This window comes from Camelina sativa, chromosome 5 (assembly GCF_000633955.1).
Source record: "Camelina sativa cultivar DH55 chromosome 5, Cs, whole genome shotgun sequence".
Lineage (NCBI taxonomy): Eukaryota > Viridiplantae > Streptophyta > Magnoliopsida > Brassicales > Brassicaceae > Camelina > Camelina sativa.
In genome coordinates this window covers 11,875,904-11,892,982 of record NC_025689.1, presented here as the reverse complement: position 1 = coordinate 11,892,982, position 17,079 = coordinate 11,875,904, and the positions used below count along the sequence as shown (strand labels likewise).

Here is a 17,079-nt window from a genome sequence, read left to right as displayed (position 1 = left end):
TGTGCTGAGGTGGCAAAATTATAGAATACTTTCTATGGCTGATTGGAAAGGATATTCTATCTTGCGTTCTCTAATTTGAAAAAACAAAACCTATTATGGAACTCACAAATTTAAAAAACACCCGACTAATAAAGATTTTCGAATTTAGCAGAAACACATAAATGTTGAATCAAAAGTTGGATAATTGAAAATTTAAAAAACAAACATCACTACAGTAACATCTAGAACCCAATTATATATCCCTATGATGAAAGCAATTTCAGCATTGTAGTATGTTAATGAGAAACACACATTAGAACGATAAATGCTTCAGATTCAAAAAAAAAAACTGGCCTCTTAAAGTTTCTATCCGGAGCCTATTCAAGTTTACTATCATTCTTCAGGTTCCCAAAAAGTAAAAGGCATTTACCACCAAGAACCAAGTTTCTTCCAAAGGTAATCCTCAACCTCCTTATACTTTTTCTTGAGTTTCTTCTTTGCCAGCTTGAGCCAAAAAGATCTTTTTGTGGGAGATTCGCCCTTGGAATCTGGATCAAAAAAGAAATTACCACAAGATTTTCTAAAATAACTGAACCATAAACCATAAGTGAATTTCAAACAACCAACTTACACAAATCTTTCATGTCGTCCAGCAGTTCAACAGTCTCCGGGTTCTCTCTTGAAAAGCTTCTCCACGCATACCAAGAAAGACCAGCAAGTGTTGTGGAAACAAAACCAGCAATAGGAATCCAGTTTTTTCTAATCCATAAAGAGAGACAAAACAGGAGTTCAAAAATTAGAAACAAAAACGAGAAGATTCTGAGATACTAAAACCAAGAAGCAAGAAGAACATTACTAACCACATTTGATATAAGAAGCTTCGTTGGCTAACATGTGCTCTTGGAGCAAAAGAAAGAACTGACTAGACACGTCCTGTGAACTAGTTTGTGATATCAATTCTGGGGACAGGAAGAACGCCTCGCAAATAGGACAGAGAGGTAGTGTTCGTTTCCTAAGCACCGCAATAGAAATTTGGGCACTCACACATGGTTGACAGATGTGATGACCACAGTCAGTTTCAACAGACGGTGAACTTAGACAGAAATCACATTCAACCTATGCAAAAACGTACAATATCAAAACAAGAAACAATAACTTGACAATATCACAACAAGAACTTCACAAAATTAGAAAATGATTCTTACAGGAAATAGATCTAGGTATTGGGGTCTTGGAGGAATTGCTCGAATCAAACTATCACCAATTCTTCTTTTTCCATTCAAATCTTTCACAAGTTCCTTCTCATCCCATCCGTATTGGATGAGGAGAAAGAGAGCAGCATCGTGATTTAACTCAAATTGCTCAGCAATTGCAAGAACAGAGTTCCGAAGCTTCTCACAACCAACCTGAAACAGAGGATTAAGAAGAACAACTCTAGTCTTATAAATACGAACAACCTAGAACTAGATCGGACCACAAATCGTATCTAATTAATCAAAGAGGAAATCAACAAATCATGATTCAAGACGAGCACAAAAATCACGAAGATCGGATCAAGAAACCGTACCGGCAAATGGGAGAGAAACGTGGCCATATCAATCCGGCGGAGGAGAGGAGAGACGAAGAATTTTTGTTTTTTTTTTTTCTTTCCAAAAACTTCTTTTATACTTTGAACTTTGAAGTAAAGAAAAACTTTCTTCTTCTCTTTCATACAAACCGTTCGATCTTTTTTTTTTGCTGAGAGATTGTTACACGTGTGTGTTCTACACCTACAAACCCTGTTTTAAAACGCGGCCGCCAAGACATTGTTTTAGAAAATTTGATAAACCTAAATAAATGCATTAAAAGGTTATATTTTCCATCTAAAAATGAATATATCTTCTACTTGTACAGCAGTCTTGTAGTGATCAGATGGATACACCAATTTGTAATTTGTTGTGTTGAGAATTACATACTAACTAGATTTTAACCAAAAAAAAATAAAGTTCATCTGATGCAGGGTGTTAAGGCGGTGCCAACTTAGCTGATGATCTCCCTTTTACTTTATTTTGCATTTTTCTATTTTTAACATTACAAATTGGTATTTTTCCTTTAATCTTAGCTATAGCATAATGGGAACTTTACAATTCTTAGAAGGGTTAGATATTTGATTATTCTCTATATAAGAGAATCGGTTCTTTGAATGTAAAACAACTTTCATTGATTTAATGAAAACAGAGCTTTAAAACTCTTTCTCTCTTATCTTCAGCTAGAACAAAGGTTCTCAACGAGTTCAAGAACGCTTATTCGTTTGGGTATTCACAGACTAAACAATCGAATTTGCTTTACTATCGTTGTGCTACTCCAGTTGGTATCAGATTCCAGCACTTTGATTCCTCAATCAAGATTCGGTCCTGTGTGTGTTCTTCCTTCAATGATGGCTCCCCCGCAAACCTACGACTGAAGACCACCAAGCTGAGTTCCGTGAAACCTTGGAGAACTTCACGAACAATTTGCACGATGCTCTTCAACACGCCATCGAATCTGCGTTGACGACGGTGTTGCAGAATCAACCAAGGGTTCGTCGTGAGAGACAAGCGGAAGTTGACGAGGACGACATGGATCTTCATGAAAACCTCTTCGCTGTTCCGGTACGTCAAGATGAACAGCGTCCGATCCGTCATCGCAACAACAACGACGACATCGTTGTCCATAACAACCATGGGTCTCATAGATGGGATTCTGGTTTTAAGTTGGATATTCCAGAAATTTCTGGCACGACCAAAGCTGAAGAATTTACCGATTGGCTCAACATTGTGGAAGAGGTGTTGGACATTAAGTAGGTTCCTGATGGTGATCGAGTCTCTCTGGTGGCAACAAGGTTCAAAGGTCGGGCCATGGCTTGGTGGACTCAGCTCAAAGAATCTCGTCGCAATTCCAGCAAATCAAATATTGATTCTTGGGAGAAGATGAAGAAACATATGCGTCGTAGCTTTCTCTCTTATAACTATGAGCGGACATTATATACGAAGCTTCAAAATTTACATCAAGGCTCACGAACAGTGGATGAATACGCCTCTGATTTTTTTTAGATGGTTGCTCGTACGACACTGGTCGAGACAGAGGAGCAGCTTGTTTCTCGTTTTCTTGGTGGACTTCGGACTCAACTCCAAATTCCTTTGCAACAGTTCAATCCCACTTCTGTTTATGAAGCACATCAAAGAGCGTTGGGCATGGAGCTTCAATACAAGTCTCCTTGGACGTCTTCGTCGTCTCGGTCTCGTTTATTGCCCCAAGCTGCGAATGTCACCGCTGTTGCTTCCAACACCGATCCTTCTTCATCGTCGCGTTATGCGTTACCAAAGTCCACCGTTCCGTCTGATTCAATTGCTGCATCTCGCCAGCCACGAATAGGTGCTTTGCGATGTTATAGTTGTGGTGAATTTGGTCATCGACAGACTGCTTGTCCCAACCAAAATTGACGAGGTTTGCTAGCCCATGATACAGAAGTTGTTGATGAGCCTCAGTTTGATGATTCCGGTTCCGAGTCTCACGATCAGATGGAGAAATTAATTTCTGGTGATACAGGTATTAGTTTGGTTCTTCGTCGCAATTGTTTGCTACCAAAGGCTCCGAATGAATCATGGTTAAGGTCTGCGTTATTTCGTTCTACCTGCACTATTAACGGGAAAATATGCAAGCTGATTATCGACTCTAGGAGCTGCACTAATGTTATTTTTCGTGAAGCAGTTCGTAGTTCGTAAATTGGGGCTTAAAATTGAACCACATAATTCTCCTTTCAAGCTTGCATGGTTAAACAATGGGAATGAAATGAACGTCTTGCCTCAAGCTTTGGTGACATTCTCTATCGGTTCTTACAAGGATGAGGTTGTTTGTGCTATATTGCCAATGGATGCTTGTCATATTTTATTAGGACGTCCTTGGCAGTTTGATCGTGATGTTCACCATAAAGGACGTACTAACTCTTATAGTTTCTCTTTTTGAGATCGCACCGTTACGTTGCTTTCTTCAAAAGAAGATACTGAGTCTGCACTTCCTTCTTGTGTGCCTGAGGATGCTATCACCATATCTAAAGGGTTGACATCTTTGTTGCTTGTTCCTAAAGCAACTTTTGAGTCGCACTTATCCGAGACAGATACCGTGTAGGCCTTGGTGACAACTCCGACAACTCCGACACCTAGCATGCAGTCTTCTGAACCTTCTTTGCCCTTCCAAGGTTTGCTACAAGAATTCGATGATGTTTTTCCCACTGATTTGCCTCGTGGTTTACCACCATTACGTGACATCCAACATCGTATCGACTTCGTTCCAAATGCTGTAATCTCTAACCGTCCCCATTACCGTATGAGTCCACAAGAACATGAGGAGTTGCATCGTCAAGTGGAAGATCTTTTGGCTAAAGGGTATGTTCGTGAAAATTTAAGTCCAACTGTGGTTCCGGCTTTGCTTATTCCAAAAAAAGACGGTTCATGGAGATTGTGTGTTGATAGCCGCGCAATTAACAAAATCACAGTGCGTTATTGATTTTCGATTCCTCGTCTTGACGACTTACTTGATCAGATTGGACACGCTTCTATTTTTTCCAAGTTGGATTTAAAGAGTGGTTATCGTCAGATTCAGATAAATCTTGGTGACGAATGGAAGACGGCTTTTAAAACTCGAGAGGGTCTCTTTGAATGGATGGTTATGTCGTTTGGTCTCTCCAATGCTCCTAGTACGTTTATGCGCGTGATGAATCAAGCCTTACGTCCCTTCATTGGTAAATTTGTTATTGTCTATTTTGATGACATTTTGATGTTTAGCAATGATTTGGCAAGCCATTTATTACATCTAGCGGAGGTTGTTGGTGTTTTGAGGCGTGAAAAGTTTTTTCCCGCTCAACATAAATGTGTTTTTGGAGCACAGCAGGTTATGTTTTTAGACTATCTTATCTCAGCCAAGGGAATAGAGATGGATCCAAGCAAAGTTGAGGCAATACGGTCGTGGCCTAAACCAACAACTATAAATGATGTTCGAAGTTTCCATGGTTTAGCCTCGTTTTATCGTCGCTTTGTACATCACTTTAGTAATATTACAGTCCCGCTCACGGATTGTCTCAAGGGTTCTGCCTTTGTGTGGTCTGCTGAAGCAAATATTGCTTTTGAACTCATAATAGAAAAGTTGATTTCAGCTCCAATATTGGCTTTACCGGATTTTTCTATTGTCTTCGAGCTGCATTGTGATGCATGTAAATTCAGCATTGGGGCTGTTTTGAGTCAGCACGGACGTCCTGTTGCATTCTTTAGCGAGAAGATAGATGGTTCTCGAGCTTGTTATAGCACTTATGATGTGGAGTTCTATGCTATTGTTCAAGCTATCAAGCATTGGCGTCATTATCTTTTTCATCGAGAATTTGTTCTCTACACAGACCATGATGCGTTAAAACATTTGGGTAGTCAAGACAAGATTTCTGCACGTCATGCCTCCTATATTGCCTTTTTACAGCAGTTCACGTTTGTCATCAAGCACCAGTCGGGTCGTATGAACAAAATAACTGATGCTTTGAGTCGTCGAAATCATCTTCTAGCGACTTTGTAGGTTTCTGTTCCCGGGTTTGCTGTGTTGTGTGATTTATATCCTAGTGACCCTTATTTTTGCCGGGGTTAGGCAGATTTACATGCCGGAATTCGTTCAGAATTTTTTTTGCAAGATGATTTCATATTTCGTGATTGTCGCTTGTGTGTGCCCGAGTGTAGTTTACGACTACAACTCATTCAAGAACTTCATGAAAAGGGTCATGTTGGGCGGGACCAAACTCTACACTTGTTAACGGAGTCTTATTTTTGGCCCACTTTACGTCGGGATGTCGCTTGTTTTATCGAACGATGTGTGGTTTGATTTATATATGCCGTTGCCAATTCCAACACAACCATGGACGGATATAAGCCTGGATTTTGTGTTAGGACTCCCTCGTAGTCAACGTGGCAATGATTCTATCTTTGTCATTGTGGATCAATTCTCTAAAATGGCACACTTTGTTCCTTGTAAGAAGACGACATATGCTGTTCAAGTGGCTACATTGTTTTTCCGAGAAATTTATCATCTTCATGGTTTGCCGTTGTCGATTGTGTCTGATAGAGATTCAAAGTTCTTGAGTCACTTTTGGCGTTCCCTTTGGCGTTTGTTGCGTACAAGTCTTGACATGAGCTCCGCTTATCATCCGCAAACAGATGGTCAGACAGAAGTTACAAATCGTTCTTTGGGAGATATGCTTCGTTGTTTGGGTGGTACCAACATTAAGTCGTGGGATACAGTGTTGTGTAAAGCAGAGTTTGCTCACAACCATGCAGTTAATTGAAGTACTCATTTTAGCCCATTTCATGTTGTTTATGGCATCATTCCTCGAGGACCTCATGATCTTGGGGTTACCACAGATGCTACTCGGATCATGGCCATGCTAGTGATTTCGTCATAGATTTGTCTTTAATCCATTCACAGGTTCATGACAATTTGCAGATTTCTTCCGCCAAATACAAGTCAGATACTGATCATCATCGGCGAAATGTGCAGTTTTGTGTGGGAGACTTTGTGTGGGCTGTATTAACTCGGGATCGTTTTGCTCCTCGTGAATATAACAAGCTGAAAGCACAGAAGATTGGACCTTTGGAGGTGTTAGATAAGATCAATGCCAATGCTTATCGCCTTCGTCTTCCTCCTGATGTTCGTTGTTCGGATGTGTTCAATGTCAAACACCTTGTCACAGATGTTCAACAAGATGAGCTTGAAGATTCGGGACGAATCTTTTCCAACGCCGGGGTACCTGATGCAGGGTGTTAAGGCGGTGCCGACTTAGCTGATGATTTTCCTTTTACTTTATTCTGCATTTTTCTATTTTTAACATTACAAATTGGTATTTTTCCTTTAATCTTAGCTATAGCATAATGGGAACTTTACAATTCTTAGAAGGGTTAGATATTTGATTATTCTCTATATAAGAGAATCGGTTCTTTGAATGTGAAACAACTTTCAACGATTTACTAAAAACAGAGCTTTAAAACTCTTGCTATCTTGTCTTCGGCTAGAACAGAGGTTCTCAACGAGTTCAAGAACGCTTATTCGTTTGGGTATTCACAGACTAAACAATCGAATTTGCTTTACTATCCTTGCGCTACTCCAATGTCCACATATATGTTTTGGTGCTTCTATCAAATTTTCATGACGATGACAACAAAGCTCCGGATGATTTGTACTGAATTGATTATCTGATCCAATATGAAGTTGAAGACGATTTTATTGCTTGGATACATCAGAGAAATTAAACGCAAAAGAATCCGCTATTAGAATTTTTATTCAGAATACTGATTAGATAATAGTAGTTGCTATTGGATTTGATGAGTTGACAACATATGAATGGTATGTATTTATATTAGTTTATAGAAGTCGTCGCAGATAGAGATAGAAGAGGTTATCCATATTTTTGGTGGTCAAAATATTAATTATAGATATAATTTAAATTTCATCAGCCAGTCGTTACATTTAGAATATGTCATATAATAAAAGGTAAGAGTTGGGATTTCATGAAATATATATATATATATATATATATATATTACAAAGATTCTTATAATAAAATTCGGAGTAATAAAAGATTTTTTATTTGATTTTATTCAAATATGGTTTTCCTAAACTAAGAATATTCATTCTAATAAATGAGATTGCGATTTTGTGTACTAATTTTATGGCATCAGAGTAGCTAAATTTGCGGGTATTGTTGTGATATCCAAATCTATATATACATTTTTGAAGTACATTTTGAGTTCTACCGTTTAAGTTATAATTATTTACAAAGTTAATCCCTAAAATTTTCTCAAAATAACAATAACTAAATATTGTCTAAAGATTATAATATATTTTAAAATAGGAATATATTTTAAAATAGGAATATATTTAATCGAAAACTTATATTTGGTATGTTTTTTACCCTAAAAACGTAAAATGGAAACAAAATATAACTTAACATCGATTAGAAACAAATTTTAGAATAAATAAGATTTGGTTAATTATGGAAGAATTTTAATTGCATATAGTGGAATACTTCAAACAAATAAAATTGATTTTTCCACAATCAATGTTTTACCAATTATAAAGATTGTGTTTTGACTGGGATCATATAATTTCTCTAATAACAAACAAATATCAAAGATTCAAATCTTATATATTTAAAATAGTTAGATCATAAATTTCAATGTATCATTTAAACTTGTCAATCAAGATATTATAGATTCTTTAATTTCTAACCTAACTAACCTAGGTAACCGACTTCAAGCACTGTAAATAATTCGTTGTATACACAATATGATACCATCATCGTTGTTTACCCTTTTCTTTTTTAGATGTATATCAATTTTTTTTAATTAATATTTTATTTTTCAGTTTGTTCTCTGTGTTTGCTAAGTTAACATTTCTTTCATCCTTTCATTTGTAATTATTATTCTATATATTAAATCTCACTGAAATAAATTGATAGCTACTATGTATTTTGTGTAGGATTCCAAGTTAGGAGAGCAACATAAGTCTAAACCGGGGAAGCCTGCAAAAGAGATTTATATAAGTAATTGGAGTGCTATAGACCACATGCATATTTTAAAAGAAAAAGGGTTTTCAAAACAAGAAAATGCCTCTAGGATTATGAAATGAAGAGTATGTAATTGGTAGGACTCGAAATAAATTTGTATCATGATTCTTATTTTTATTTTGTTGTTTTTGATTCAATCGTAAGCGTTAACGCCGATAAGAGCTTGTCATATATATAATCTTCTTTTCGTTTGCTCTGTTTATATGAATAATAAGAAAACCAAAATAATATCTACCGTTTGAACGAGTTTTCAAGGCATCAATATATTTAATTGTACTTATTCCTCCAATTAGTTGTCGATAAGAGAAATAAAATAACGAACAGTTTGATGTTATCAAAGGGTACCTATGAAACATGCAAATAAGGAAAAATCATAGTAATAATAACGTATTAAGACCATATTATTCAAGAGTTTTTAATTGCTCGTGTTAGTTCCTTTACGAGGCGAGCATAAGTATTCGCATGTCAATGATTTTCTTATTAAATTAAAAAAGTAGCATAAGGAGAAGGAGACGAGTGATGGGAATTTTTTTTTAAGAAAAGCATGTTTGGTAGTAGAAAAATAAGAAGTGATTTTACTCTCATAGTTTTTCAATTCTTCTGCTTTTATATTGGCTTTATTTTTTATAAAATAAAACATAAAAGACTTTGTCACGGTTACTGAATCAATACTTTGGATGCAAGAATTCGAAAATATGATAAGTTTCTATATATTCTCATATTTCCTATAGTTTTATTAGCGCAAAATTTCATTCATCAACACTCACAAAATGACTACTTTAACTTAAATTATTTGAGAAAAGCACTTACATGATTGGTATTAAGTATTAACTATTAAGTTATTAAGATTGATTTGGTTTCCTTACTCAATAGTATAAAATATTATTAACTTGGTTTTTATATTATTGAAATATATAATAATGTTACCATATAACGTGATTATATGCACTGGCGGACCCAAGAAAAATTTTAACGGGTCAAAAGTGTTATATAAGAAATCAAACCTGGTTTTGGAGTGTCAACATGTTGAAAAAAACTAATTTTGCTACTGAAACTTTAAGAATTTACATGTAAATTTTTGTTTTTTTTAGAATTTAATCTGGGTTAAATGAATCATTTTCCCCTCAAATAGGTCCGCCAATTGTTATATTGGAGGGACATGTTATTAACATAATATTTTGAATTAACATTAATATAAATAAAATATTATTAATTTGGTCTTGAAATACGGGTTAAATCTTCATTTAATTATTTGGCCAATACTACATTAGAATATTAGACATAGTAAATCAGGTAATTTAACTAAAATTTTGTAAAACAATTAAATTATTGGTAATATTGTGACTTAATGAGACAATAACTTATAAATTACATATTTATGAATTTAATTCCCTTATTATTGTTCTAATAATTAACAATCCAAACAAAATTAATTAAATAAAACAAATAAAATATAATAAAAATTAATTTTTTTTTAAAGATTGTCTCGTGGTATATACGCGGGTTAAAATCTAGTATTACAAAAATTATTTGTCAATTTTTTTTAGATAAAATGGCATGGAATTATTGTTCGATTTTTTTTTAATGGTCAATCTTCTTCTTAATTACTAGTTATTCGATGGAAGAAGAGTAAAAACTGTAAAACATTGGATTAACTTTAATCTAACAAGATTGGGATGATCGAAGTATTGCATGAGAAGGAAAGTATATTAGAAGATTAGAGCTAAGGGAGAGATGGTAGCCATTAAGCAAAGCAAGAAGAATCCTGATCTAAAAGAGATTATTAAGATTTTTATTTATAAAAATGTTACTTTTACCAATAAATAAATAAAAGTTACTACTAATCAAAAATTCAAAATTATCAATCTCCTAGTGGCAGAGTAGTTTCCCTTAGGCCTGGGCAAAATACCCGGATCCGAATATCCGATCCGAACCCGATCCAAAAAACCCGATCCGAAATTGTAAAATACCCGAACGGGTTCTAAATCTCTAAATCCGAAAACCCGAATCCAAACCCGATCCGAACCGAAATCCGAACGGGTATCCGAATATACCAACATTATTAATATATAGTAGTAATATATTAGTAATATTTATAATTTTAATAATATAAGTGTTCAAAATATTCAGATTTTTAGATATTTTCGACAATTTAAAGTATTTAAACTGTTTATTAGTAAATTTGGGTAGAATATACTCTAAATTTTTAGATATATTGTGTATTATTGAATAATTTAGACACTAAGATTTTGAGTTTTGTGAACTTCGGGTAATCCGAATCCGAACTCGAAATATCCGAACCGAGTCCGATCCGAACCCGAAGTCTAGAAATACCCGAACGGGTCCTATACCTCTAAACCCGAAAACCCGAAATACCCGAACCGAACCCGAACGGGTACCCGAATGTCCAGGCCTAGTTTCCCTCTACGATTTGGACCAGGGTTCAACTCTAAGCTGGTTCAGCTGTGGTTCTGAGTCTTCGTTTTGTGATGTAAACCTCGCTTTAACATGAGCTCACTCTTTAAATTTAGCTTTAGTTTTAGTACATAGTAGATCAGTGATATCTAATTTTCTTTTTATTTTCCAAACTCATTAAACAATAAACACACCAACAACAACAAAAATCACGCAAAAAGAAGCACACTAGACTACAAGGTTTTATACACAAAAGCCCACACAGACAAAAAAACGCAAAAGTACAGATCAAGACGGTTTTGGTTAAGAGATTGAGAATCTTCGTCTCCTTGGCTTAGTAATATCAACACCAGCAAGATCTTCATCTAAGTTCGAAGTATCTTTAGACCCATGTCTAAACGGGTTCAACTTCCCAAGTTTCTTCGAAACAGAAGAGAAAAAATTATGTTTGCTCTTCTTATTATTATTACTAACCAACGACGTAGAGTTCGAAGAAGAAGCTCCAGCACCGTTCTTATTCTTCTGCATGTCCGAAACATACATCTTCATCTTCATCAGCTCACTTCTCAACGCTTCGTTCTCTTTAGCTAACGTAGTATCAGCTTGAAGCTGGCTACGTGTCTTTAAAGCTTCGGGTAGATTAACAACTACTGCTCTTTCTTCTTGTTCTTCCACTCCACTTCTTAGCTTTAACTGATCGTAGTAAAGTGCGTGAAGAACTATGTTTACTGGTAGTCTCTTGTTCTGTGAAGCGTGGAGACGTGCGTCGTACGAAAGCTTTAAAGGGTCCATTGAGCTACACACTTTCTCTCTTTCGATCTCGTCTAGGTTCGGATGAGCTTTCAAGAAGATGTCTATAGCTCTGTAGAGATCGTCGTCTGATTTTCTAGCGGATTTGGGGACAAGGTTGGCGATCGCGTTGAACTTGGAGATCGTTAGCTCTCCGTAAGTAGCGATCTCTGCTAAGTAAGAGTCAACTGTCTTAGCGACTCTTTGTAGTGTAACAGAGCAGAGTCCTCTGTTGAAGTCTCCACCGTTGAAAACACCGACGTTTTTCTCCTTTTCGACGAAACTAGAGATGATTCTTCTGACACTGTCGAGATCTAGTAACCGTTCTCCGTCGTAGGTGAAAGACGGGATCAAGAGATCGTCGACGGAGACGTGCTCGAGAACGACTGAGATTCGTTTCTCAAGCTCGTTCTTGCAGGTCAAGGAAGTGTCCAAGAAGACGGCACAACGGAGGAGAGAACAGAGGAAATTGATGGGGAAGAGTCCTTTATCTGAAGGTAAGAGAGAGACGATTGATTCAACAAGATCTCTCTGTAGGGATCTCTCGTCGGAATCGTTATCTCCGGTATCGGAAAACTTGACTCCTCTACCGGAATGGTCTCTTACAAGGTCTCTTAAGGATTTCTCGGTGTAGGTGATGATCGCAGAGGCTAAGGAGGATGGTTTGACTCCTCTCTGCTTCATGGAAGCTACGACGTCCGCGAAGAAGCCAACGTCTAAGATACAGAGTTCCTCTGTCCACCAGTTTGGTGGTGTTCGACATGGAAACATTGCCTCGTTGCAAGCCTTTTCAAATCAAAATCAATGATCAAAATGAACATATTAGTTACTCTATTAGTTAATGTAACAAGAAATGCAAAACTATTAAACTCATATGTCATTTTGCGTTACATAAACCGTACTAAACTCAAGATCGGTTCCTTATTACTAAGTAAAAACTAAAAAGGGAAGGAAAAAAAACTAATAACTATACAAAATGGGGATGTAACGCTTAGAAAGAAATGAGGAAGAGTTATGAGTCAAAAAACCTTAGCAGCGACGACGTCGACACAACGGCGGACAATACCGAGATCACGAGAAATAGGAAGGAGAATCTCGCAAGACTTGAGAACAACAATGGCTCCAGAGAGGCTAGAGAGAGCGACCTGAGAGAGGAAGTCTTGTGTCCGACCAGCAAGGTTGTTGTTGCAGTACTTGTCAGTCATCTGTAAGAACTCGGCGGCGCAATGGAGAGCCGCCACGTTCTGGACGGTGATCTCAAAGTTAACACCGTAACAGAATTTGGCTGCTTTCTCAAATATTTCAGGACCTCCGGGCATATCCGAGAGATCTATTCTCGTCACGTCGCTGTCTTTGGATTCCATTATTAGCTTCCTTATGTAGTTGCTCTTCGCAACTAACATGAACTATACATACGATCATGAAAATAATTAGTTAAAAACGTCTAACCGGACCATATTGTGTAACTCTTTATACTAATTAAGACCGTCGTCTTATCATTAGTTAATTCAAATCTAGTTGTGTATATATATACGTAGATGAGTTGTGACAAAAAGAAAAGAAAAAAAATTGTTTTTTTTTTGTATTAACATGTGAACTAAGAACCAAGAGTTGTTGTTTACCTTATGAAGAGAGAAATTGGCTTCTCCGACTTCAACTACAACATCTGTCGGAATATCTTGAGAAAAAACCCTACAAAAATGCACACATATATACATGTTAGAATTGCAAATGATACGGCAACTCTATTGGTGAAACTAGACCAGTTTCGTACCATTGGCCGGTTCTCTGAAGACTAGAAGACATTGAGTTCATGTTGATGGGGTTTTTTCCTTCTGTCGCCATTTTTTTTTTGTTGCTCTGTATTGAAGGAGATGGATGCACAATTGGAGAGTTGTCTATATATTGGAATTTATTTAACGTGGGTCCTCCCAATCCATCCAATTGCTATGTAATATTTGTGTGATTGGCTTCTTCTAGCTTATTATTTCCTTTATTTGTCGTTTTATGATGTAGTAGTTCATTATCTCTTTGAGTTAACTCACTCTCACTAATCCTTGTGTTTGAATGTGTGTATTCGTCGTTTACTTTCCTTTTCACCACTTTTTTTTAACTTTTCCTTACTTGGATCCACGGGCTTGCATTGGCGGCTTTTTTTGGGTAATTGGGAAACTTATATTGTATACCTTTTACAACCTATGATAATAGACTAATAGAGATCTCTTTGTAGTTGGTAATTTGTAGCTAACATTTATAAATCAGTTTTTTTTGGGCATTGAATATAATATGTTGTCTTCAAAATTAAAAGAATAGTGAGCTTACTATTGGTTATTTGTCTAACTACGTAAATTTTACAGTAATATGCATGGTAAAAGCATGCGGAGTAACAATAGACTATAGATGTTTCTTTTTTATTTGGTAACATGTTTAGTATAGATAATAGACTTATAGTAGTAATGTGACAGCATATGCAAATTTTGCTTAGTAGAAAGCTACAGCTACTATGAGTAAGCAATCTCAGCCATCGTACCGACACGTAACGTAACTGTCATGTATATATCACCCAGTTTTACGTATAAAGTGACAACCAATATGATCACATTCATTTGGCTGTTGGCAGGAATTTGCAAAGTGAATCGGTCAAAGAAAAAAAAACAATCTTTTGATATGGTTAATGAGAAAGTGATAACAAATAAAGAAAAGCTTTCACATGTTAAAACTTAAAAGCCTAAAAATTCTGAATTAAAGAAAGAAAATGCTGAACTGAGAGAGAAAGAAAAAAGAAAAGCAACGCATGTGAATAATTGACAGATAAGAAACGATATTAAAAGTGGATGTACGATTTTGAGAGAAGTAGGACCAAACAAGTTAGGGAAAGCAGGAACATGTCATAGATAGGGCCACCTCAGTATGTGGTCGTGCTTCTTCGTAGAACCTCATGGTGTTCGGCTTAGCTACGTCGTCAAATTCATCCTTCAGAATCCAGTATCAGTTCTGTCTTCCAATCATTCTTACACACGTGTCCCTATCGCCTTTATGATATATCACACGTCTCTCTAGTCTCTACGTTTGCCTAGTTGCCCTAATAATTTTCTGCCGGTGCGACTAGACTATTTTGTAGTTTTTGGATATGAAGAAGATTTTCATTATGGGTCTTCATAACAAAGTTATAAAAATAAAACCCTTACCAATTTTTGTGATTGTTCTATTTCAATGTAAATTTGTGAATCTACTACTTAAGATTTAAGAATATGTCATGTGATCTCTCTCTCTTTTTGTCCCGGCATATGACATGTGAATCAATAGGAAAATCACTTTACTATGCTACTGAGGTTTATACTTTTTGAATCCAAAATATTTGTATTATATATATTTTTATGCAATTGGTTTTGTATCAAGACGTGAGACCCAAATGCACAATATATGTTACATTCGCATTTGGATATTGTATATGAACACCATGGTTGGTCCTCTAAATCATTGATTTGGTGTAGGTGATAAACATATACAAAGTCTTTAAAAAAGGTGCTAAGGCAGGTCTTAGTAGAAAGTCTAAAATTATTTCAGATGAAACGTTCATGTTAGGAAATAGGTTTGGACCAGTAGAGGATATGGTGCTATCATCAATTAACAAAAGTACAAACTCCTTGAGCTGTAATGCCGTCTAGTTTCAATCAACAATTTCGACAATAATGGTTACACCTAAAGATTGACATTTCGCATTGAGTGTTATTTTTGTTTAATTCCGGTAATAAGGACCAAAACATTATCTTATGATTATGGATATGCAAATTTTAAATATCTTCGCACAAAACGGACTTGAGAAAATTCTAGATTATATTAGTGATAGTGATGATTAAGTATCATAAAATTGTTGGTCCCGACCTCAAGGCGGCTAAACCGAGGGGACAAAGGCTAAGAAAATATGCAACTAGAAAACAAAAACGAAAAAAATGAATGACAAAGATGAACAGCTTGGGCCAAAGTTGGTTAATTTTCAAGAGCCCAAAAAAGTCCACGTTAAGTTTCCCTAATCACGTTTCATACAATTCATACACTGATGTCGTCTTCTTAGGAAACGATAGACGAGTTTATCGCATATCGCTTTCATTAGAGCAATATCTCTTATCCGTTAATATATGGTTAGGGGTTGGTTGCTTGGAATCGGATAGAGTCAAAGGTAAACGAGTTTGATGTAATTGACCAAACAAAATAAAGCTATCAACAACAACACACACGAGGTGTAAGGGAGCTAATTGCTTAGCTTGATCGAGAAACATAACTTCTTAATATAGCAGAAGCCCATTTGATTCAACGCCAAGAAGCCCAACAATAAGAGTAGGTGATGATAATCGTAGTAGTTAGTATTTGGATTATTTAGTTGTCGAATACACTTGTTCTAGATTAGTTAAGATGTGTAGCTCTTCCATATAAAAGCTCACACAATTCGTTTGTAAAATGATGTGGATAAAATTATTTTTTGTTGGTTTGTAATTAACAGGTAACCGGAAGTTAACCATACCGAAACAAAACCGTCATTCTAAAACCGGCCAAATCTTATCAATCAAACCAGAATATTCTTCACAGTCCCCTACTTGCTAGTTGCTTGTGAGAATGTAGATGGTTAAGACGACCATGACCATATGAGCATCATGTTTGGATGGTGTAAAATGTAATAAAGGAGAAACCCGGTCTAACTAATTTGTTAGAAAACCAAGATTCAATAACCGGAATCTAGAGTTGATGATGATGATGCACCTGTCTCTCTCTCTCTCAAGCGTTGACGATACCCAAAATTAAAAATTGAAAAATTTTGGCATCATTTGCGAGGCACAGAGAAGAGAGAGAGAGATCCGAAGATATGCTCATTGGAAAACCCTAAAATCGATCCCAAACCACCAAAATCTGGAGACTGTGATCGGAGTTTGATGAAGGTCGACGAGATTGATGATTTCAGATTCGAGGAACTCGAAGATCTCGAAATGGATACGGACAAAGATAACGAAAGGCTGATGACGCCGACGCCGACGAGGAGAAGGATGTATCATTCCTCTTCGTCGTCGTCTTCTTCGGCTTCGGCTTCATCCTCTGCTGCGTCTTCTCTCGCTGCCAAGGCCATTCGAGCATCTTCTGCGCATAGAGACTCTTCTCTTTCCTCTGCTTACTCGTCTCCTTCTTCTGCTCCTGTTCCCACTCCTCCCAAGGTTTCCTTTTTTTCCCCTCTTTATGGTGTTTTAGGATCCGCTTAGTGTCTTGTTTTGTGTCTGTTGAATCATTGCATG

At 36.4% G+C, this 17,079-nt stretch overlaps 3 protein-coding genes across 3 annotated transcripts in view; 1 reads left to right on the top strand and 2 right to left on the bottom strand.

Moving 5' to 3' along the window:
• LOC104786602 lies at window positions 163-1,628 on the bottom strand. Its single transcript, XM_010512043.2, has 5 exons — window positions 1,547-1,628; window positions 1,185-1,385; window positions 840-1,095; window positions 611-738; window positions 163-527 (listed from the first exon to the last, which is right to left on the bottom strand). The coding sequence occupies exons 1-4, from the start codon at window positions 1,571-1,573 to the stop codon at window positions 620-622; spliced, it is 603 nt and encodes a 200-aa protein (XP_010510345.1). The 5' UTR covers window positions 1,574-1,628; the 3' UTR covers window positions 163-527; window positions 611-619.
• Window positions 11,150-13,682, bottom strand: LOC104786601 (root phototropism protein 2). The gene is made up of 4 exons (XM_010512042.1): window positions 13,572-13,682; window positions 13,420-13,489; window positions 12,826-13,203; window positions 11,150-12,583 (listed from the first exon to the last, which is right to left on the bottom strand). The coding sequence occupies exons 1-4, from the start codon at window positions 13,640-13,642 to the stop codon at window positions 11,312-11,314; spliced, it is 1,791 nt and encodes a 596-aa protein (XP_010510344.1). The 5' UTR covers window positions 13,643-13,682; the 3' UTR covers window positions 11,150-11,311.
• Window positions 16,555-17,079, top strand: part of LOC104786600 — a 2,583-nt gene continuing 2,058 nt past the window's right edge. Inside the window, exon 1 of the mRNA XM_010512041.2 lies at window positions 16,555-17,001. Within this exon, the coding sequence (XP_010510343.1) occupies window positions 16,726-17,001 (276 nt within the window). The 5' untranslated portion in view covers window positions 16,555-16,725. The remainder of the gene's footprint in view (window positions 17,002-17,079) is intronic.